Raw genomic sequence first — 24635 nt, 5'->3', positions numbered from 1 at the left:
TGATCCCCAGGGATGCATTCCAACAGCCCAAAAATTTTGAATTGTGATGCATTTTATCCTACAATGATAGAGATCAGAAATTTAATTCAAGAACATATAATTGAATCTTCTTAAAATAATCGTTGTGGAAATGTTTTTAGGTTCTTAATGTTCACAAGATAATTAGTTATATACCTACTGTCTAACAGAACAATTTTCATCAACATTTGATCTATGTAATTGTTTACTTTTCAATATATATTATATTCTGTCTATATATGGCTGCATTGTCTTCAAATATTGATTTTTTTTTCTTAATTTGTAATTGCAGTTTATATTAAGCATATTTACAAGACTTATCTACATGGATTTTATTGAGAACTTTGGATTTTTTAATATTTTAGTTATGCTTGTAAAGTTATGTCTATTTACTGGATAGACTTTAGCAACACTTTTGTTGTCGGGTACATGTTCTCACCTTACACAATTCACGATATATATATTGAAATCATAAAGGCAACTTTGAAGTACAAGTCATTCATAAAAATATATTTTAATGGATAAAACAAAAAGAGCAAGGTCATGTGTAGGTCAAAGGTCAGATTCATTGTCCAAGCCATAATTTCTGATTTGCTCAATATAGCTCATTAAAATGTTAAGGATATATGTTGTATGAAAGAAAGTGTGTCAAATATCACTTTTGCATCTGTAAACCCAAAGTCAAGGTCACATTGAGATCACCCTTTTTTCAAGTCTTGGTCACATTTCGATGACCTTTTCTTTGATTTTTATTGAAGGTGTCCAGTGACTGGTTAAACCTAATTCATTTTTGATATTTCAGGTCTACCCGTGGTCACCATTGCCCAGCCATTCTACTCAGTTGTCACTGGACAGTCAGTCACACTCGTATGTACAGTGTCTGGCTCACCTACTCATACCATTGTTGTCTGGCGGCGTATAAACATTGGTTTCGAAAACTCAATATCCATTGATGGAACCAAATTCTCTGGATCCACAGTGAATAATCCATCCTTGACCATCACCAATGCTGATAGCACCGACAACACAGTGTACACATGTTCAGCAACAAATGCTGTGGGAACTGGAACCAGTAGTCAAACCACACTCACTGTCACAGGAAGTAAGGCCAATGTAGAATTAATATTTGATTGCATTCCTGTTATATCACATACATGTCAACTGTCCATTTTAGAAAAGGATTGTCCCTCTGAACACCCACTATTTAACATTTGATCAAATTGAATGTGAAGGACCCAGTTTGATCCACCTATCATAATTTTTACCAGATTGTTCAGTCTTGTGTGGCAAAGTGCCTCATAGAGACTTTTGCAAAGTTTTCATAGCAAAAATTGATACTACAGATAACATTTGTTATCACCTTTTCAAATTGATTTAGGATAGTAATTTTATTAATAAACAAACTTTACACCATACCATGAAGAAATGTTACACTGGCTTCCATCCATATATTGAAGTTTACTTAGAGGGTAAAATTCTCTCAAAAAAGAGGGTCCATATGTTGACATGTATGCGTATGGAAGATTATAATTATATTCCTCTAGCAACTATTTCCATTTTAAACCTTTTTGTTTTTGTTTGTTTTGGAAGATTTTGCAAAACTATAATTTTTATGGAGAAGGACTCTCAGAATATTTTATTGTTAACTATCAAAAATTAGAATTAATCATGGAAAGTGTTCAATAAGAAGTTGCTCGATGGATAGAATATATAGAAGTTTTCCTCACCTTTTCACAATTTCCTCCATGAAAACACATTTTTTGTCATAATCAATGTTCCTCACCCTTTCAAATTGCTCCATATTCAAATATTTGTTGAGGTGTTTTAAGGTAAAGGGTACCAGTAAAACAGTTTCAGTTAGATGAGTTCTATTAAGAGATTGTGTCTCCCTACAATAATTGATGTCGTAAAAGGAAACCTAGACGTCACTTTTCCACTGGCTTTTTCATTGTTAAGTTTTTGCCTTTCGCTCTGTTGCTACTAAAACCAAAATCTAAAAATTATGGGTCTTTCAATGATCAGTACCTGTGTTTTATTGACCCTGTAACTGCCATTTTCGACCCCTGCATTTTTGGTTATCTTTTTTTCATACTGCTGTTTTGAAGCATTTAAATTTCAGAGCAACTTTAACATGGTAACATTGGATTTGTATATTTTATAGGATATACTTTTGTTTCGAAAAAATAATTTAAATATTTCACAATAGCAACAGTGGTAATATAGCTGTTGGTACCCTATACCTTAATGTGTGGTGGATATTTAAAAAATGACTATTTATGCCACTTGAAATTCAATTTAAGTTTTCCTGTCTGTCTGTTTGCCATATTGGCAAGACTATGCTTGAACAGCTCCATAAGTATGCTCAGTACATCAAACATGATGTGTTAATACATTTTGAGTACTGCTCTTATATATGAAAAGATGGGTCATTGTGACCCATTTTTCTGCTTCATAACAAGGAACACAAGATCAATAAATTTGAAGGTCATTTTTTCTTATTTGTAAAGTGATCCTGAGACGATGAGGACCAGAATCTATTGATAAAAAAGCAGTGAATAAACTTTTCCTTTTATTTTCCCCTTCATCAATTTTCACAGATGATACAATACTGGATGTATTCTATATTTGTACTCTCATCAAAATTGACGGGACGCATTACAGTAAACAACATTTATGCGGATACCTCCTTCTTCAAATAATTATGTTACAAAGTTGTATCATGTCTATGCATGAATATGAACCTATCCTTTGTTAATACTGTATAGTTGCTAACTAATTCAAAAGGGTTTCAAATTTGCAAATCAACGAAACTTTTGTACTTCATGAAATTTGTCGAAGGTTTACAGAATATCCATTTTTCACAGGTCTATGATGAATTTTGAACTCAGGCTACTAGTTCTTATTAAAGATAATATTGAAAAACCAATTTAATTGATAAATTTAGAAGAAAAAATCCACAAAAGAATTTCAGCTTCTTTGAAATAAAGATAAAATCCAGGTAAATACACATGTTAGGCAATCTGGACAATAATTAATTACTTCTGTTTGGGTTTGTATTGGTAGTTTATATTTAGATCTAAATCAAACTCGATGTTCAGGCTCGCTGAAATTATTTTAGGGATATAAATAAGAATAGCAAGGTTGTGCTTCTGGTACCACTATTGGGCCTGTATACCTAAGATCAAGGTCTCGTTGAGGTAAACGGTCAAACTTATTGCCTAGACATGATAACTTCTGATTAGTTGAAAATAGCTAAATGTGTGTTTTTTTTTGATAAATGGGGGATGGAGAGGGTGTGTGCCTCAAACTAAAATTTGGGCTGGTTACCCAAGGGCAAGGTCACGTGTAGGTCAAAGGTTAGATACATTGTCCAAGCCATAATTTCTGATTTTTTTAATATAGCTCAAAATATGTTAAGGATATATGGTGTATGGGAAAAAGTGTGTCACATACAACTTTTGCATCTGTACACCCAAAGTCAAAGTCACATTGAGATCACACTTTTTTCAAGTCTTGGGTCACATTTCGATGACCATTTCTTTGATTTAATTTTAGACGCAAAACATGCATGTTATCACGATAACACAATTCTAATGTCTTATTTGGTATTTTTAAGGTTTGCCGACAGTGGTGATTCAACAGAATACCTATTCTGCATCAACCGGTAGCAGCCTGACTCTTGTCTGTACCGTTAGCGCAAATCCAGCCCATACCAGCGTCGGCTGGGAGAAGCTTGTTAACAACGTTTATCAGACAGTTTCCATTAGTGGTAATACCAGATACACAGGGGGATCTACGACCACACCATCCTTAGCCATTACTAACTCTCAACCGAGCGACAGTGGAACTTACAGATGCACTGCGACTAATCCAGTAGGGATCGGAACTAGTGGAACGACCCAGCTGACTGTCAGCGGAAGTAAGCAATATAATATACATATATAATGATCAGAAGAGCTTTAGTCACTATTTTCATTTCGCCCGTCCGTCTGTTTATCACACATTGCTTTCGAAAATCCCGTTCAATTGTTGACTGATATTGTTTTGTGTGATTATTGGTTTATTTGATACATGTGTTTGGTTATATTTGACTGATACTTGCGTAATAGCAACTATTAAAGTTAGCTTGAAGATTAGCGCATTCCGAGCATAAGCAATCTATATATTTTCCATAATCATCTACATAATTATCATATCATCTACCGGTAGCAAGATAAACCCATTATCATTGGGTGTGCATATGAGTAGACTCAAAGCGAAGTTGAGAACGACTGAGAACAGCTGTTTTTCCCATTTTGGTATGTATTTTTGTCGAAAGAGCGCCTGCTCGCTTAAAGTGACGACCTGAACCGGAAATAGTTCCGACACAAACTTGATCCGCGTAAGAAAAGAAAATTCGTCATCTACTTATAATTATAGATATATTAAAAATATTGGGAGGATAACAACACCATTTTAAGTGTAAATGTGTATATTGAGATGCCAATGACGATAACATTATCTTAAAGGTTTGCCGACAGTGGTGATTCAACAGAATACCTATTCTGCAACAACCGGTAGTAGCCTGACTCTTGTCTGTACCGTTAGCGCAAATCCAGCCCATACCAGCGTCGGCTGGGAGAAGCTTGTTAACAACGTTTATCAGACAGTTTCCATTAGTGGTAATACCAGATACACAGGGGGATCTACGACCACACCATCCTTAGCCATTACTAACTCTCAACCGAGCGACAGTGGAACTTACAGATGCACAGCGACTAATCCAGTAGGGATCGGAACTAGTGGAACGACACAGCTGACTGTCAGTGGAAGTAAGCAGAATCTCTTTACTGTGATAGTGTTTGGGAGAGTTATAGGTACTCCTTCAGTCCGTCCGTCCGTCCATGAACCCCAACCTTCATCCAACAACCCTAATGTCAGCAGAATAGATAATATTTGATTGTTGATACTAATAGTAAATACAATAAGTGTATCTCTTGGTTTCGTTGCCTTGTCTCCCTAATCGTATGCTATGTGGTTTCTAGACATTTTTTACTTGAATTAAGAGACAAATGTTTATCGGGAACGTCTGTTAACATAATTATACGAAGTAATACAGCCTGTTCTGGATCGCTTATCTAAGAAATATTATAAGTGTCAGAGGGTTCTTTTCGTGATTTACACGGTCACTTCAAGCAATTTATTGACTTCTTTCTGGATAGCAACTACTAGTAAAGATGCAATTCTAAGATTGATTATGAGTAGAAGGCTTCTGTTTCTCTGTTGTATTAAGTAAACATATTCAAGTATTTGAATTAATTACCTCATTCTTTCTTCTATTTACAATGACTACATCGTTGATGCCAACAAGTCCTCCGCCAGTTTGTTTTTACGTATGCTTGTATTCTAGCCGTTAACTTTGTATTTCATAAAGTGTTTATCTAGGTATATGAGATATCTGGAAATACTAGAATATACTATATGTTTATATAGTTTATACTTTGTATTTTTATTATACTATGCCAGGCCTTAGTTTTCTGTCGTCATCATTTTGAGTTGAGTAACTCATTAAGGAGTTTCTTCACAAACGAAATGAAAGCCGTTCATTTGTTTCATGCATATTTCATCATAAAAGCTATAACTCTGTATTATGTCACACTCTCATACTGTTAGAAGTCAATGTAGTGAGAGACACAATTCTGCATCAATAATTTCATGAAGAAAATACTATAACTTTTTAAAGAACAGAAAATACATTTAATATATTGTTTTTTATTGTAATTTCTGCAGCCTCTCCTTTACACTATTATACTATAATAGCCCCCGACAGTGAACAAGACTACTTAATACTTTGAACATTATTAAGCTATTTCAATAAGTAAACGAAGTAGTTAATATAACAATCACATAACCACAAGCAGATATCTCCCCTTTTAAAGGTAGGGCGTGGTACAATAAATGGTTATATATATATCTGTATTATGATTTTGAGATCGCGCCTTGAAGCTACAAGTTTGTCTGACAGATCGTCTGTTGTACTTCATTTTATATCGTTCTGACAGGTTCACATGACCCCTCTCAAACTATCAAGTCTTTTCTAACATCCATTCTCACAAAAGGTTAATCTCTCTCACACGCTAAAATCTAGTATTTTCGAAGTGCCGATAACTTAACCGGTGTCCTCTTTCTGTCTTTATAATTAAAATTAATATTAAAAATGATTTAATTAAGAGAGACTAGTCCAAATACAACTCGTGTGTACGAATAGCAGTCGTCATTGGTAATGTTACTCGAAATAGTGTGACAATGCAAGTAAAATACATAAATCTATAGCTATTGTTGTATAATCAAACCTGTAGATAATGTTGTAATACCGACAATATTTATATAGTATAAGCATATTGTTGATGAATCCGAACAAAAAACACACCTTTTCTAAAACCTTTCTCTAGAGATGATTCAAGTTTGCATGTCACTGACGGGTAATAAGCAGCTCCGCACTCCCTGAATCTAAGAAAGTATTAAACAATATCTCGTAGGCAGTTTGGTAACGACACGTTAATACTATGATAGGATAAAGAACCACCAACTATGTATTTATAGAAACTAGTATATACATTTATATAAGACTTAAGCATGAAAGTTAGTATTTAAGTAGAGTGGCATGCTAGTATGTTAAATACAATACACATTGCATGCTTTTTCAATTAATGTATGCTTGGTGTATTATGAAATAATGTCTAACTTATCATAATGCATGCATTGTAGACGTTCCGTTGGTGAGTATTCAATTAACAACATACAGTGCTGTAATTGGAGATCCAGTCACCATTCCATGTTCCATCACTTCTGATCCTGCTCATACTGCAGTAAGCTGGCAACGAACAGTCAATGGTCAGGTCACCACGGTTACCACTTCAAGTAGCGGTGGTAAATATACTGTCGGACCATTAACTTCGCCTGCCTTGACCATTACTGGAATACAAAGTAGTGATCAGGGTGTGTACATATGTATAGCAGTCAACAGCGTTGGTTCCGGGCAAGATTCAACGACGCTGTCCGTCACTGGAGGTGAGTATCATTTTCCTGTTTTTTTTGGTTTTATTTATTTGTTTGTTTCTTTTTTCATTTGGGGAAGGGACGGAAGGGGCGGTTTGGTGTTTTTTTGCTTGTTTGTTTTATTGTCCTAGAAAAATCGTAAGCCAGGAGAGTTGCAATGGGAGAAGCAGATCAATTTAGATTCTTCATTGTCTTCTAACACATAGGGTAAAACCAATAAGTGATTGTTGTAATGATATGAATGCAAATACATGCACATCAAGTCAATTTGGACTAGCCAAAGAAGTTTTAAATTATGTGAAACATAACATAATGTTCGAAGGGACCGTTACATTTACAAATAGGCCTAAGCACCCTCGTTGATAGCGCACTCTCCTTTCAAGAAGACGGTCAGGGTTCGATTATCCGTTCGGATGTGGAAAGGTATTGGGTCATCTGCCCAATTTGCGGGTTTTCTACGGGTACTCCGGTTCCCTCCAACAACAAGAACCTTGTTCATTAAAATCAGGGCCAACAGGAATGATAAATATGAGTTTATATTACTTGTTCGGAATTTTTTGTAAAATTCATTAAGTATGTCTTTTAATGAAACCGAACCATTATGTGTAATAAGCTAGGATCAGTATGTGCCTTGGATATGAAGCTTGATGTCTCTCTACAGTGACCCAAAATCAGACCTGGTGCCTCATTGTGTCGTTTTAGGTACCCCGGTTGTGACCATACCCCTGAGCGGTTATTCTGTGCAAACTGGAAGTTCCATCACTATTCCATGTATCATCGTAGCTACTCCTTCGATAACGGGTGTGACCTGGCGGAGTGTGCAAGGCACTCAGTCAATTCCTTTAACCATAAACGGCCAAACGTACAGTGGAGGCAGCACTGCGACTCCTGCTCTCACTATACCAAGCGCAGTCAGGACGACCCACGAGGGTTTCTATGTGTGTACAGCTACCAACGCTGCCGGCGTAGGAACAAGTGGAACAATACGCTTATCAGTAACGGGAGGTTTGTAATTTTAAAGTTGTTTACTAATCTGGCACGAGCAGAACGTCTTAATTTTCTAAATCAACTCCTTAAGTTATAAAACAATCATTTGTTATACATCTATTTGGGATAAACCACCAATAGGTTCGTGATTTAAGTTTCGCCTGAATACAAAACTATATTAAATAATAAATTTCAACATATTTCAAATTGTTACAAGCGATATTTACGTCTTTGAATCGATTCCTTCATTTATCGAAATCGCCAGAAAAATGTATCTGAAAAATTATGACTAAAAAATCAATATCCGGTAATGTTGTGTTTGACTTTAAAACAACATATTCAATTATAGTTCACATATATTCTAAATTAAGCCAACACTTAAAAGGAAAACTACTATATTGAAAAGAAATGGTATATGGAATTATCACAAGTTATACTAAGTAAATTTTAGCATCATGATGAGATATTTATAAGTAAAATAGTACTTAACAGCAAAATTGTGTTACACTTAACACATTAGCTTAACTTGAACACAAGAACATTCCAACTTTAAGCTGAGGACTGTGTGTCCGACATTACATTTCTATTGTTTTCAATAATCAAATACAAACCTTTCAGTAAACCTGTGAGAGTATGTTTTCGTCTCCACATAATGAGCTTTAAATCTTGTGTTTGTATTTTGACCCTGCAAATTCAGGGGAAATAATATTTGACTTCTGCAATTGCTAAATGTCAATGGTCAACTGAAAGCATTGAGGTGATTGTGTATCGGCCTTAACAACAATCACTTCCATAAAATTAAAATGATTGTAACACGTAATATGATTGATATGATAACTTACGTTACAGCCATCCCCACTGTTACTGTACAACAAACCGCTGCGACTGCAATCATCGGGACCTCTGTCACTTTACAGTGCCAGATAAACGCCGATCCCGTTGTGACAATAGTGGAATGGACTAAGGTCGGTAGCACAACAGCCATCACTACTTCAGGCAATTCTAAGTACACTGGAGGAACGCCTTCAAACCCTTCGCTCACCATAGCTACGACTGACAATAATGATGCTGGAGGCTATATTTGTTCGGCTACCAACGCTGTCGGCAAAGGAACGAGCGGTCAAGTAACGCTGACAGTCTCGGGCAGTGAGTATGCTTAACAAAATATCGTGGTGAACATGCGAATGCTCGAGATGACAAGGTGTATATTTCCAATATATCTAAGTTGAGGATGAATGTACCATTCTACCATTAAACTACAATTCAATAATAATTACATACCGTAAAACTTCAATAAAATGTCCCTCCATTTTACACATTAGAACCTCTTATAATGTCCTTCGTTTAAACACTGTTAACCTCCATATGTCCACCGTTTATCCACTGTAAAACAATCATGCAATGTCACTCGTTTATACACTAGAAAAAATCCATTATAATGTCATAAAGTGTACTTCATTTATACATGTAAAACAACCATATAATGTCCTCGTTTATACACGTAAAACATCATGTAATTTCCTTCGTTTATGCACTGTTACACTCGATATGTCCCCGCTGATACACTGAAAACCACTCATATAATGCCCCTAAATTATTCACTGTCAACCATCCGTATAATGCCCCTCGTTTATGCACTGTAAATCATCCATATAATGTCCCTCTGTAATACACTGTAAATCATCTATATAATGTCCCTCGGTAATACGCTGTAAATCATCTATATAATGTCCCTCGGTAATACACTGTAAATCATCTATATAATGTCCCTCGGTAATACACTGTAAATCATCTATATAATGTCCCTCGGTAATACACTGTAAATCATCTATATAATGTCCCTCGGTAATACACTGTAAATCATCTATATAATGTCCCTCGGTAATACACTGTAAATCATCTATATAATGTCCCTCGGTAATACACTGTAAATCATCTATATAATGTCCCTCGGTAATACACTGTAAATCATCTATATAATGTCCCTCGGTAATACACTGTAAATCATCTATATAATGTCCCTCGGTAATACACTGTAAATCATCTATATAATGTCCCTCGGTAATACACTGTAAATCATCCATATAATGTCCCTCGGTAATACACTGTAAATCATCCATATAATGTCCCTCGTTTATACACTGTAAATCATCCATATAATGTCACTGGTTGATACACTGTAAATCATCCATATAATGTCCCTCGGTAATACACTGTAAATCATCCATATAATGTCACTGGTTGATACACTGTAAATCATCCATATAATGTCCCTGGTTAATACACTGTAAATCATCCATATAATGTCCCTGGTTAATACACTGTAAATCATCCGTATAATGTCCCTCGTTTATACACTAAATCATCCACATAATGTCCCTCGTTTAAACACTGCAAATCCTCCAAATAATGTCCGTCGTTAATACACTGTAAATTATTCATATGTTAAGATAAATGTAATGTTTCTGCACACAGAATAGAATACATTAAAACCTGTCTACCTATATAAACAAAGAACTGTCTGTTGGTGTCTGTCTGTCTGTTGTCGGTCGGTCGGTTGGTCTGAATTTTTTTCTGAAATTTGACAAAGTAATACATTGTTAATGTTAACGTGTAAAGGAGGTTTCAAAATTTTCTATGGTCAAGATCAGTGTTACTGTACGTATCCCTTTCTAACCTGTCAGTATTCTAGTTGTCACTGCTCAAATTCCCATTTGTCAATATTTCCAGTAACACAACTGGTAAAAAATCAAATTATATTGGTGTTGACGTCAATAATATCACCTAAATCTCAAGGACAATTTACAAGCCAAAATCATAACAAATCTTTGTTTAGATGAAGTTAAAGGACAACTTCATGACTGGTATAACATCAGTTTTCGCGCTGGTAAGGTACGTCAAGGAAAAAATGACAGACCAGTAGTATATCAAGTATCGTATTGTTAGCTAACGCGAAAAGACAACTTCCTACCCAATATCAATCGAATCTAGCATTTTCAGAGAACATGAAAGGACAACTTACTAACAAATATTTTATTAAATAGTTCGTTTTAAGACTACGCGAAAGGACAACATACTGACCAATATAACACCAAATCTCGCGATATTTTATTGTCTAGCTGTTGGTATCAATGACCCTGTATTCCAACACTCTCGTTTTGGTTGTGAGGTTTCTTGGTAAACATTACGTCATTTTGCTTTATGTAAATAATATAATTTTTGTTGGACATTTCAATATTTTCTATCACATACATGCTTTCATTTGTTGCTGTGTCTTTTAATGCTTTCTGTTTTATACATGGTGGTATTACTTGCCTGTGTTCGACCATTTGTCATTGTATACATATGCAAGATCACACACTTGTGTTTTTCTAACGAATCAGAAAGCACCGAGTTTATTGCGCGGACGAATATATACGTCCTCGCAATAAATGAGTGCTTTCTGGGTCGTAAGAAAAACACAAGTGCGTGGCCTTGCTTTTATCACATACCTTCCGTATTTGGTAGAGATCGATACAAAGATTTTATAAACTTTGCTATTTTGTGCAAATACCGGGAATTTTTCAGTTCGCCATAACAAGGGGATTCCCATAAAAACTAGTTCCGGCTAGTAGGTAAATAAAGCATTCCGTATTGCACATGTGCAATAACAGAACGTTGTATTTCATGGTCTGAAAATTGCTTGTATTACTATAACAAGATTCAACAGGTAAGTGATAAATGCTGTTATCTACTGCAGGGCATATCACAACTTTGAGTTATGTGTTGTGATTTGTTGCCAAGTATTTCGTACTTTTCCTTTCTAGATGTGTTTTTATTTCGTGTTGTGTATTTCATAACCTTCTGTTCTAGATGTGTTGTTATTTGTTGCCGTGTTTTTCGTACTTTTCCGTTCTAGATGTGTTTTTATTTATTGCTGTGTATTTCCTCACTTTTGTTCTAGATTTGTTGCCTGCTGTTCTGTATTTTTCCTTTCAATATGTGTTGTTATTAGTTGCCGTGTATGCTATAACTATCTCTTCTAGATGTGTTATGATTTTTGCTGGGTATTCCTCATCTATCCGCTCTGTTAGTGTTGGCATTTGTAGCTTGGTTTTCCTTATCTTTTCACTCTGTAAGTGTCTACAATTGACCATTATCATTTGTAGCTGGGTATTCCTTATCTCTACGCTCTGTAAGTGTCTACAATTGACCATTATCATTTGTAGCTGGGTATTCCTTATCTCTACGCTCTGTAAGTGTCTACAATTGGCCATTATCATTTGTAGCTGGGTATTCCTTATCTCTACGCTCTGTAAGTGTCTACAATTGACCATTTTCGATTGTTGCTGGGTATTCCTTATCTTTCCGCTCTGAAAGTGTCTACAATTGACCATTATCATTTGTTGGTGGGGATTCCTTATCTCTCCGCTCGCTCTGTAAGTGTCCACAATTGACCATTATCGATTGTTGCTGGGGATTCCTTATCTTTCCGCTCTGTAAGTGTCTACAATTGACCATTATCATTTGTTGGTGGGTATTCCTTATCTCTCCGCTCGCTCTGTAAGTGTCTACAATTGACCATTATCGATTGTTGCTGGGTATTCCTTATCTTTCCGCTCTGTAAGTGTCTACAATTTACCATTATCATTTGTTGGTGGGTATTCCTTATCTCTCCGCTCGCTCTGTAAGTGTCCACAATTGACCATTATCGATTGTTGCTGGGTATTCCTTATCTTTCGGCTCTGTAAGTGTCTACAATTGACCATTGTCATTTGTTGCTGAGTATTCCTTATTTTTCCGCTTTGTAAGTGTCTACAATTGACCATTATCATTTGTTGCTGAGTATTCCTTATTTTTCCGCTTTGTAAGTGTCTACAATTGACCATTATCATTTGTAGCTGAGTATTCCTTATCTTTCCGCTCTGTAAGTGTCTAGAATTGACCATTATCGATTGTTGCTGGGTATTCCTTATTTTTCCGCTCTGTAAGTGTCTACAATTGACCATTATCATTTATTGCTGAATATTCCTTATTTTTCCGCTCTGTAAGTGTCTACAATTGACCATTTTCGATTGTTGCTGGGTATTCCTTATCTTTCCGCTCTGTAAGTGTCTACAATTGACCATTTTCGATTGTTGCTGGGTATTCCTTATCTTTCCGCTCTGTAAGTGTCTACAATTTACCATTATCATTTGTTGGTGGGTATTCCTTATCTCTCCGCTCGCTCTGTAAGTGTCCACAATTGACCATTATCGATTGTTGCTGGGTATTCCTTATCTTTCCGCTCTGTAAGTGTCTAGAATTGACCATTATCGATTGTTGCTGGGTATTCCTTATCTTTCGGCTCTGTAAGTGTCTACAATTGACCATTATCATTTGTTGGTGGGGATTCCTTATCTCTCCGCTCGCTCTGTAAGTGTCCACAATTGACCATTATCGATTGTTGCTGGGTATTCCTTATCTTTTCGCTCTGTAAGTGTCTACAATTGACCATTATCGATTGTTGCTAGGTATTCCTTATTTTTCCGCTCTGTAAGTGTTTACAATTGACCATTATCATTTGTTGCTGAGTATTCCTTATTTTTCCGCTCTGTAAGTGTCTACAATTGACCATTATCATTTATTGCTGAATATTCCTTATTTTTCCGCTCTGTAAGTGTCTACAATTGACCATTATCATTTGTAGCTGAGTATTCCTTATCTTTCCGCTCTGTAAGTGTCTAGAATTGACCATTATCGATTGTTGCTGGGTATTCCTTATCTTTCGGCTCTGTAAGTGTCTACAATTGACCATTATCATTTGTAGCTGAGTATTCCTTATCTTTCCGCTCTGTAAGTGTCTAGAATTGACCATTATCGATTGTTGCTGGGTATTCCTTATTTTTCCGCTCTGTAAGTGTCTACAATTGACCATTTTCGATTGTTGCTGGGTATTCCTTATCTTTCCGCTCTGTAAGTGTCTACAATTGACCATTTTCGATTGTTGCTGGGTATTCCTTATCTTTCCGCTCTGTAAGTGTTGGTCTTTGTTGCTGGGTATTCCTTATCTCTCCGCTCTATAAGTGTCTACAATTGACCATTATCCTTTGTAGCTGGGTTTTCCTTATATTTCCGCTCTGTAAGTGTTGGCATTTTGCTGGGTTTTCCTTATCTTTCCCTCAAGTGTTGGTTTATGTTGTCGGATATTCCTTATCTTTCTGCTCTGTCACGGTCTGGTTATAGGTGCATATATTGGATAAAAACACAAGACTTGGTAAATAAGCTATGGTATCATTAAGTTAGAAAAGAGTCTCCATTTTTGGAGAAATGTATTTTGTTTCCCTTTACACGTTGCGATATAATTTTCCACATTATAATTGCACACTATATATCTTTATACACTTTCTATAAAAAGTGTATCACCTTTCATACGTTGTTTGTAAATGTAATATTTAACAATTAACATAATAAGGTCCTGCAAATAATATGCTCTGTAAGTGTTGGTATTTGTTGCTGGGTATTCCTCATTTTTCTGCTCTGTAAGTGTTGGTATTTGGTGCTGGGTATTCCTTATCTGTCCGCTCTGTAAGTGTTGGTATTTGTTGCTGGATTTTCCTTATATTTCCAGTCTGTAAGTGTTGGTATTTGTTGCTGGGTTTTCCTTATATTTCCAGTCTGTATGTGTTGGTATTTGTTGCTGCGTATTCCTTATTTTTCTGCTCTGTAAGTGTTGGTATTTGTTGCTGGGTATTCCTTAACTGTCCGCTCTGTAAGTGTTGGTATTTGTTGCTGAGTATTCCTTATATTTTCACTCTGTAAGTGTTGGCATTTGTTGCTGGGTATTCCTTATCTTTCCGCTCTGTAAGTGTTGGCATTTGTTGCTGGGTATTCCTTACCTTTCCGCTCTGTAAGTGTTGGTATATGTTGCTGCGTATTCCTTATCTTTCCGCTCTGTAAGTGTTGGTATTTATTGCGTATATGTTGCTGAGTTTTCCTTATTTTTTCGCTCTCTAAGTGTTGGCATTTGTTGCTGGGTTTTCCTTATCTTTCCGCTCTGTAAGTTTTGGTATATGTTGCTGAGTTTTCCTTATTTTTTCGCTCTCTAAGTGTTGGCATTTGTTGCTGGGTTTTCCTTATCTTTCCGCTCTGTAAGTGTTGGTATTTATTGCGTATATGTTGCTGAGTTTTCCTTATTTTTTCGCTCTCTAAGTGTTGGCATTTGTTGCTGGGTATTCCTTATCTTTCCACTCTGTAAGTGTTGGTATTTGTTGCTGGGTATTCTTTATCTTTCTCTTCTGTAAGTGTTGGTATTTGTTGCTGAGTATTCCTTATCTATCCGCTCTGTAAGATTTGGTTGATGTTGTCGGATATTCTTATCTTTCCACTCTGTAAGTGTTTGCATTTTTTGCTGGGTTTTCCTTATCTTTCCGCTCTGTAAGTGTTGGCATTTTTTGCTGGGTTTTCCTTATCTTTTCGCTCTGTAAGTGTTGGTTTATGTTGTCGGATATTCCTTATTTTTCCGCTCTGTAAGTGTTGACATTTTTTGCTGGGTTTCCTTATCTTTCCGCTCTGTAAGTGTTGGTATATGTTGCTGCGTATTCCTTATCTTTCCGCTCTGTAAGTGTTGGCATTTTTTGCTGGGTTTTCCTTATCTTTCCGCGCGCTAAGTGTTGGTTTATGTTGTCGGATATTCCTTATCTTTCCGCTCTGTAAGTGTTTGCATTTTTTGCTGGGTTTTACTTATCTTTCCGTTCTGTAAGTGTTGGCATTTTTTTCTGGGTTTTCCTTATCTTTCCGCTCTGTAAGTGTTGGCAATTTTGCTGGGTTTTTCCTTATCTTTCCGCTCTGTAAGTGTTGGCAATTTTTGCTGGGTTTTCCTTCTCTATCCGCTCTGTAAGTGTTGGCATTTTTTGGTTGGTTTTCCTTATCTTTCCGCTCTGTAAGTATTGGCATTTTTTGCTGGGTTTTCCTTCTCTATTCGCTCTGTAAGTGCTGGCATTTTTTTCTGGGTTTTCCTTATCTCTCCGCTCTCTAAGTGTTGGTTTATGTTGTCGGATATTCCTTATCTTTCCGCTCTGTAAGTATTGGCATTTTTTGCTGGGTTTTCCTTATGTTTCCGCTCTGTAACGGTCTGGAGTTGGAATGAATGGTTCGAAATTGGTTAATACATATATCGGGCGGCAATCGAATAAGGTACAAGTTATAGGTGCATATATTGGATAAATACACAAGACTTGGTAAATAAGCTATGGTAGCATTAAGTTAGAAAAGAGTCTCCATTTTTGGAGAAAGGTATTTTGTTTCCCTTTACACGTTGCGATATAATTTTCCACATAATAATTGTACACTATATATCTGTTTACACTTTCTATAAAAAGTGTATCACCTTTCATTCGTTGTTTGTAAATGTAATTTTTAACAATTAGCATAATAAGGTCCTGCAAATAATATGCTCTGTAAGTGTTGGTTTATGTTGCTGGGTAATCCTTATATTTCCACTCTGTAAGTGTTGGTATTTGTTGCTGGGTATTCCTTATATTTCCACTCTGTAAGTGTTGGTATTTGTTGCTGAATATTCCTTATATTTCCGCTCTGTAAGAGCTGGTATTTGTTGCTGGGTAATCCTTATATTTCCACTCTGTAAGTGTTGGTATTTGTTGCTGAATATTCCTTATATTTCCGCTCTGTAAGAGTTGGTATTTGTTGCCGGGTAATCCTTATATTTCCACTCTGTAAGTGTTGGTATTTGTTGCTGAATATTCCTTATATTTCCGCTCTGTAAGTGTTGGTATTTATTGCTGAGTATTCCTTATATTTCCACTCTGTAAGTGTTGGTATTTGTTGCTGAGTATTCCTTACCTTTCCGTTCTGTAAGTGTTGGTATTTCCGTTCGATATAGTATATTTCTGCTCTTTTATTCCCTGCGCTACGATATTTTCATTGTTTATACTTTATTTGTTGACATGTTCTCCGATTCTTTCTGTTCAATTGATCAATACGTGTTATTGATTGTCACCAGATTCACCGACAGTAACGGTTACTCAGACATTGTATACGGTGATCACCGGAAGTTCTGCGATAATTCAGTGCTCAGCTGCCGGAGTGCCGGCGGTGACGTCAGTGTACTGGGAGAAAGTTGCTAGCAATGGACAAACCACACAATTGACTCTAAGCAGTGGTCGATTCACTGTAAGCAATCCTTCCCTTAATATCGCTAATGCTGCAAATGGAGATGCTGGGACGTATCGGTGTGTGGCTGTCAATATTGTTGGAACAACGCAGAGTAATCAAGTCATGGTCACCATTACTGGAGGTAAAGTGTTTAACAAAGCAAAAAGAAAACCAAACGTGCTGGATATACGGACCTAAATATAGAACAGAATTACAAACGTACATATAATATGTAAATTACCCGCGTGAGCTGTTTCTCCTTCTTAAGCAGAATTTACAAAACATAACAGAACGTAATGCACAATTGAGTATATGTAACCAATGGATGGTTTAAACATTGGAATCTTTTTAATCATGAAACATTGAAAATGGAAAACTTCATTCGTATAAAACTCGTATAAGATATTTTTGCTAAGCACATCAATATGTCTTATATTTCCTTGGAAGCATAGAAATAATAATGTTTTGAAGCGGTTCAGTTTTCTGGAGAGAAAAAACCCAGTCGAGCACTAGTTGCGGTATTACACTGAGTAATATGTATATACCGGTAGTAGATGTAACGTCCTCACTGATCCCTGCGTCAGTGATCTATTAATACAAAATGCTTGTTAACATAAGGCAATATCTATTGACACCTACTATTAACCAATCAAATTGAAGTTGTGGTTGTTAAACTACGTTTTGGTAGGTGATTTGGTTATTTAGCACTATGCATATTTATTAGTGGCACTCTTAGCCCTTCGCTTCCAATAACACTTTGAATGGCTTTTAAATAATCTTTGACTAAAATATTTGGCGAGTCATACAGTCAAAATTGTGTTAAAATAGAGATGCTCAATAGAATTCTTTTTTAGAAATATAATATTGAGATTACACGATAGTATTGTATTTGTCATACTTGCGTTCATACGGGTATGGAAATTTAAAAAAAAATCTTTCAGCCCTAATTATGATTTAATATCGATATACATTTGTTTGAAATATCTCTAACGGTTAAGAAACAAAGTTGATTTCCCCCTTTCTTTCATAGCTATACCGACTGTAGTTATTGGAGCTGCCACGTACACTGCTGTAACCGGTACTCAAGTTACCCTGGGCTGTACCGTGACCGCCTCACCAACCGCTTCATTGATACGATGGAGCAAAACCACGACGTCTGGCAGTACAGTCATCACCGTTGACGGCACAAAGTACCAGGATGCAGTTTCAGCCAACCCATCCCTTGTTATCAACATGGTATCCCAAAGCGACGAAGGAACCTATGTATGTCGAGCCACTAACGTTGTGGGCACCGGCACTAGCGGTCAGACTGTGCTATCGGTGACTGGGTGTAAGTGTCTCGCTGGTCAGAGAGAAAAGTGTTATTGGTGATGACCGGGACAGGTCGTGTTCATTACGTTGATTACATATTACAGTCAAATTTGAAAAGCAGAAATGTCTTTAATTATCAAAATTATATCTTCAACCTCTACTTTGTCGGATTCAAAATCATCATACACAGGGATCAACGTAATAAAAAAAAAAAAAAAAAACGAAAATAAAAAAAATATATATAATTTTATATGTCTATGACGGTTGATATGTCTTATTTCCCGATTTTGTTAGATGTGCCGCTATATCATTTTATTTGTTTTTTTGTTCTTGGTCACTGTTGTGTAGTATCAAATATTAGTTTGGTAATTGTTATTGTTAGACACAGACTTGGTCGTTATGTACTTTATAATTATTATAAAACAAAACCAAATTCTCATGCACATATTTGTTTTAATTATACAATGTAATTAGCGGTTGCAGAGTTCGAATTTTTGATATTCATTAAGTGTGGATAATAGCCAAATACAAACAAATTATAAACAAACAAAAGGAAAGGTATGAAATCGATGCTGAGAATTCTTGTGGAAATACATTGTCATCTTTAATGAAATTTTAACGAATCTTGCATACAGCAAAAGACATTGATAGCATGTCGAATTTTTGCGTCTATTTAAATCATTTAAATTACACACATATTAACATGTTGATATATGACGTAGAAGTTTTGCCAGATTAGGTCATTGTTGCTAGAGATAATGCAGTGTTTCTTTTGGTCAACCATAGAGATTTAAATGGTCTAGTCAGTTATTTTCCTAAAAAAATCAAAATGGCTTCCTTTCAGAATGACGTCAACTGCTAATTTTATGTAGCGATCAATAGTGTTTTATCAATGAGAGAGCCACAGATATTTTTTTTTTAATTCTAACAGTCAACAAATGACAACCATTTGTCCCTGGTTGCTCAGTTTTAAGACCAAAACTCGGACAAGTTGTTTATGTATATCTCTTTTTTTTACTCTAGCTTCGAGAAACCTACAATACAGGACAATACAATAAATGCATTCACCCTCTCATAAACATACAATAAATACTACACAACTTCCGCACCGACCGAGGTACCGGACCTCTGAATAGAGACCGCTATAATAATATTAATTCAAATAACTAAATGTTACAATCCCACGATAGTCATTACATCACTACGGTTATACATACCGGGTATGATGTTCCTAGCATAACCTGCTAATACATGCTGGCGGCAATGTGTCCTTACGCCCTGTATAAAGTCAATTTCAATATCAATTTCAATTTCAACAAATTTTATTGACAATATAAGCAATAGTCAATAGGATCAGACATCAGGCATAGCCTATCTAAGTCCTCTCCTTAAAGTGACAACAGGTGGTAAGAAACACAGACATATATTTGTACATTGATATGATGTTTGGGTAAGGGGAAGTAACTCCTTGATGTAAACAGACTTGTTCAGTATTCTTGAGATATAGTAACCCTTTCGCTAGGGATATTTAATTTGAGATATTTACTAGACTATTATCTTCAGTGAATAATATCAAGTATTAGACAATGAGTTACTGGTATTCATATAAGGTAAACTGTTGAGTATAAATATTTGCAAATCATTATATAATTTGTAAGTAGGGCTACACCAACTCCTGCAAGTAATATAGTAATTCTTTAATTAAATTGAAAGGAGTTACATCATATCTTGATGTAAGCTTAAAGAAGAAGAAGAAAAACACACACAAACACACACACAAACAAAAAATCCCCATCTAAGCTGCCCAGAGCCAATTTCATTATATATAGTCAATATATCAATGGCTCTATCAGTAAATCTGGAGTACAGATCTGTCTCTGACGAGTCGTATTGTAAGAATGACCACTGGGCAGTAAGTATTTACCCAGTAGCCCGAATATAGTGGCGGGAATACAGGGTGCTTTATTCGTGCAAGGGGCAGGTTCAATGTCTACGTCGTAAATATATAAGTTTAAGAAAAACTTTCTAAACAAGATGTAACGTTTCAAACAAAAGTGTATGCCAAACGAAGCCATGAAAATTTTCTTAAGAAAAAGCAATTTAACATGGAATCAAATAGTGGAAAAGATGTATCGGGAAAGATTTAACATGGAATCAAATAGTGGAAAAAACGTATCGGGAAAGATTTAACATGGAATCAAATAGGGGGGAAAACGTATCGGGAAAGATTTAACATGGAATCAAATAAGGGAAAAAACGTATCGGGAAAGATTTAACATGGAATCGAATAAGGGAAAAACGTATCGGGAAAGATTTAACATGGAATCAAATAGGGGAAAAAACGTATCGGGAAAGATTTAACAAAGGTACAACGTTCTATGCAGCAGCATTAGGAATGTGAAAATATCAATACAACAAATCTTAAGAACAGAACCATATCATCATGTAAAAATTGATTTAAAGCAGACACACACAAGTGGGGCACGGTAGTCTAGTGGTAGTCTCGTGCCCGAAGGGCTCCGGGTTCGAGTCACGTCACGGCACTCTGTTGTATCTTTGAACAAGATACTTTACTCTGCTTGTTCCAGTCTACTCAGCTGTAAATGAGTACGTGATTTGGCAGTGCTGTAATTTTTTAATGCTACCTGTGAGCTTAAATGGCAGCACCGGCTGTATGCTCCCCAGGGAGGAAAACATTTGGTAGTTGCAAAGGCCCTATAACCACGGATAATAATTTGTGAACCGCTTTGAGACGACCTACAAACTATGTTGTGGTCAAGCGGTTTTTAAGAACCTGGAATAATTAGTATTACTATTTAATTCTAACTGACAATTATGAAATATCATGTATTGTTTTCGATCGTTTTAGCGATACCAAATGTACAAGTAACTCAGGCGTCGTACAGTGTAACCAAAGGTGGCACCATCACTTTAGAATGTACAGTGTCGGGCGTGCCAGCAGCCACATCAGTGTCATGGAAACGTACGTCTGGTGGAACGGAAACAACGGTCTCAACTTCACCTGCTAAATACTCCGGATCGACTCCTACCGTACCGTCGCTCACCATCACTGGAGCCGAGAGCGTCGATGCGGCGACGTACGTGTGTACCGCTACCAACAGCGTTGGAGCCGGTACCAGTACCCAAACATCTCTGTCTGTTACAGGCGGTGCGTACTCAATTTATTACAGTGTATACAAATGTTTCATGTCAAATCGGAATGTTGAATGAATTTATTGTTTTCACATTTTATGATCCATATTATTTACAAAGGTCAAATGTGTTTACATGGTAACATGTCAATGTGTTTGTTTACATGGTAACATGTCAATGTGTTTGTTTACATGGTAACATGCCAATGTGTTTGTTTACATGGTAACATGTCAATGTGTTTGTTGACATGGTAACATGTCAATGTGTTTGTTGACATGGTAACATGCCAATGTGTTTGTTTACATGGTAACATGCCAATGTGTTTGTTTACATGGTAACATGTCAATGTGTTTGTTGACATGGTAACATGCCAATGTGTTTGTTTACATGGTAACATGTCAATGTGTTTGTTGACATGGTAACATGCCAATGTGTTTGTTGACATGGTAACATGCCAATGTGTTTGTTTACATGGTAACATGTCAATGTGTTTGTTGACATGGTAACATGCCAATGTGTTTGTTGACATGGTAACATGCCAATGTGTTTGTTTACATGGTAACATGTTAAAGTGTTTGTTTACATGGTTACATGTCAATGTGTTTGTTTACATGGTTACATGTTAAAGTGTTTGTTTACATGGAAACATGCCAATGTGTTTGTTTACATGGTAACATGCCAATGTGTTTGTTTACATGGTTACATGCCAATGTGTTTGTTAACATGATTTTTCTACGAGGTCAATTCCATTTATTTTATTAAATAAATTTATGAAACGAGCAATTTTCAGTAAGTTTCAGAGAACAAGTCTAATGGAATGGTAATGAATTAAGATCTTGTAGAATAAAATAATTATTTTGTGTTCTTTGCAAACTTAATACCGCGATCCATTATTACTTGTGACGTCACAGTGAATAACATGACATATCAAACAAAAATGTGATGACTTTATGAGGCCGAATGGTTACCACTGTACATGGTAAATAGATTAACTAATAACGATAAGATAAAGGATCATCATAATATTTCGTAGGATTGTGATTTCTTGTCTTAATTTCCAATGCATTTTTATTTTGTCAGTTAAACTTCATTTTGATGTAAATATGTGTAGTATTTATAGAAGTTAAATCTATCTTCAGACATCCCGACAGTGACAGTGCCCTCAGCCACATACTCTACGGTATCGGGTAGTTCGGTAACCTTAATGTGTGTGGTGGCAGCATCGCCTCCTGCCGACAGCGTGTTATGGAAGAAAATCAAAAACACCGTTTCTAGCGACATTGATGTAAGTTTAGCGGCATTCACTGGTGGAACTGTAGGAAACCCATCACTAACCATCGTGACTGCTACATCCGCCGAAATGGCGGACTATATTTGCACTGCGACAAACAGCGTGGGTACAGGTGAAAGCGGAAGAACAACATTGACCGTAACTGGAGGTAATACTTTAAATGCACATGCATGCACAATACACGGTTGCATAACGGTTTACATGCTATTTTCATCACCAAACGGGTATGGAAAAATCTTCCCTCTAAAAAGCCAGAGACTTGCTTTGTGCAGGAGGTGTTGGTCCTGGATCTGGATTTTCTTGTTCAGATCAATTTTGCAATAGTCAAAATTATTTAAATAACATCTAAATGACATTTGGCATATACCAACAAATTATATGTGTACAGTATCCTAATAAGGTCATTATGTCATTCATTTGAAAGTCAGATATCCAAAAAGTGTCCCGCGTATCTGATTATCAGTATATGATATAGATTGGTGAGGATAGAGAGGGTCCCAGTACCTGACTGTCAGTTTATGATATATAGTTGTGAGGGAAGAGAGGTGTCCCAGTACCTGACTGTAGGTCTATGATATAGAGTGGTCAGGGTAGAGAGGGGTCCCAGGACCTGACTGTAGGTCTATGATAAAGAGTGGTGAGGGTAGAGAGGGTCCTAGTACCTGACTGTCAGTATATGATATAGAGTGGCGAGGGTAGAGAGGGTCCCAGTACCTGACTATCAGTATATGATGTAGAGTGGTGAAGGTAGAGAGGGTCCCAGTACATGACTGTCAGTATATGATATAGAGTGGTGAGGGTTGAGAGATAGGACACAGCAGTATATGATGTAGAGTGGTGAGGGTAGAGAGGGTCCCAGTACATGACTATCAGTATATGATATAGAGTGGTGAGGGTTGAGAGATAGGACACAGGGACTGACTGTCAGTATATGATGTAGAGTGGTGAGGGTAGAGAGGGTCCCAGTACTTGACTGTCAGTATATGATGTAGAGTGATGAGGGTAGAGAGGGTCCCAGTACCTGAATGTAGGTCTATGATGTAGAGTGGTGAGGGTAGAGAGGGTCCCAGTACCTGACTGTCAGTATATGATTTAGAGTGGTGAGTGTAAAGAGAGGGTCCCAGTACCTGACTGTCAATATATGATGTAGAGTGATTAGGGTAGAGAGGGTCCCAGTACCTGACTATCAGTATATGATGTAGAGTGGTGAGTGTAAAGAGAGGGTCCCAGTACCTGACTATCAGTATATGATGTAGAGTGATGAGGGTTGGGAGGGAATGAAGCCCCTGACTATCAGTCTATGATATAGAGTGGTAAGGGTAGACAAAGTCCCAGTACCTGAACCTGACTGTCAGTCTATGTTACATAGTGGTGACGGTAAAGAGTTGTCCCATTACCTGACTGTCAGTCTATGTTATATAGTGGTGACGGTAGAGAGTTGTCCCATTACCTGACTCTCAGTCTATGTTATATATTGGTGACGGTAAAGAGTTGTCCCAGTACCTGACTGTCAGTATATGATATATAGTGGTGAGGGTATAGAGAAGTCCCAGTACCTGACTGTCAGTCTATGTTATATAATGGTGACGGTAGAGAGGGTCCCAGTACCTGACTGTCAGTCTATGATATATAATGGTGAGGGTATAGAGAAGTCCCAGTACCTGACTGTCAGTCTATGTTATATAGTGGTGAGGGTATAGAGAAG

General features: G+C 36.6%; 1 protein-coding gene across 1 annotated transcript in view; it reads left to right on the top strand.

The window, feature by feature from the left end:
- The window catches only part of LOC110442903 (hemicentin-1-like), a 69502-nt gene that overhangs the window by 28176 nt on the left and 16691 nt on the right, over positions 1-24635 (top strand). Inside the window, exons 14-23 of the mRNA XM_021486766.1 lie at positions 821-1120; positions 3635-3937; positions 4527-4829; positions 6766-7068; positions 7759-8061; positions 8893-9189; positions 17024-17317; positions 18206-18505; positions 21356-21655; positions 22779-23078. Coding sequence (XP_021342441.1) covers positions 821-1120; positions 3635-3937; positions 4527-4829; positions 6766-7068; positions 7759-8061; positions 8893-9189; positions 17024-17317; positions 18206-18505; positions 21356-21655; positions 22779-23078 — 3003 coding nt within the window. The remainder of the gene's footprint in view (positions 1-820; positions 1121-3634; positions 3938-4526; positions 4830-6765; positions 7069-7758; positions 8062-8892; positions 9190-17023; positions 17318-18205; positions 18506-21355; positions 21656-22778; positions 23079-24635) is intronic.

Source organism: Mizuhopecten yessoensis, unplaced genomic scaffold, assembly GCF_002113885.1.
Source record: "Mizuhopecten yessoensis strain PY_sf001 unplaced genomic scaffold, ASM211388v2 scaffold716311, whole genome shotgun sequence".
In the NCBI taxonomy this organism is placed as follows: Eukaryota; Metazoa; Mollusca; class Bivalvia; order Pectinida; family Pectinidae; genus Mizuhopecten; species Mizuhopecten yessoensis.
This window is presented reverse-complemented; position numbering and strand designations above follow the sequence as displayed.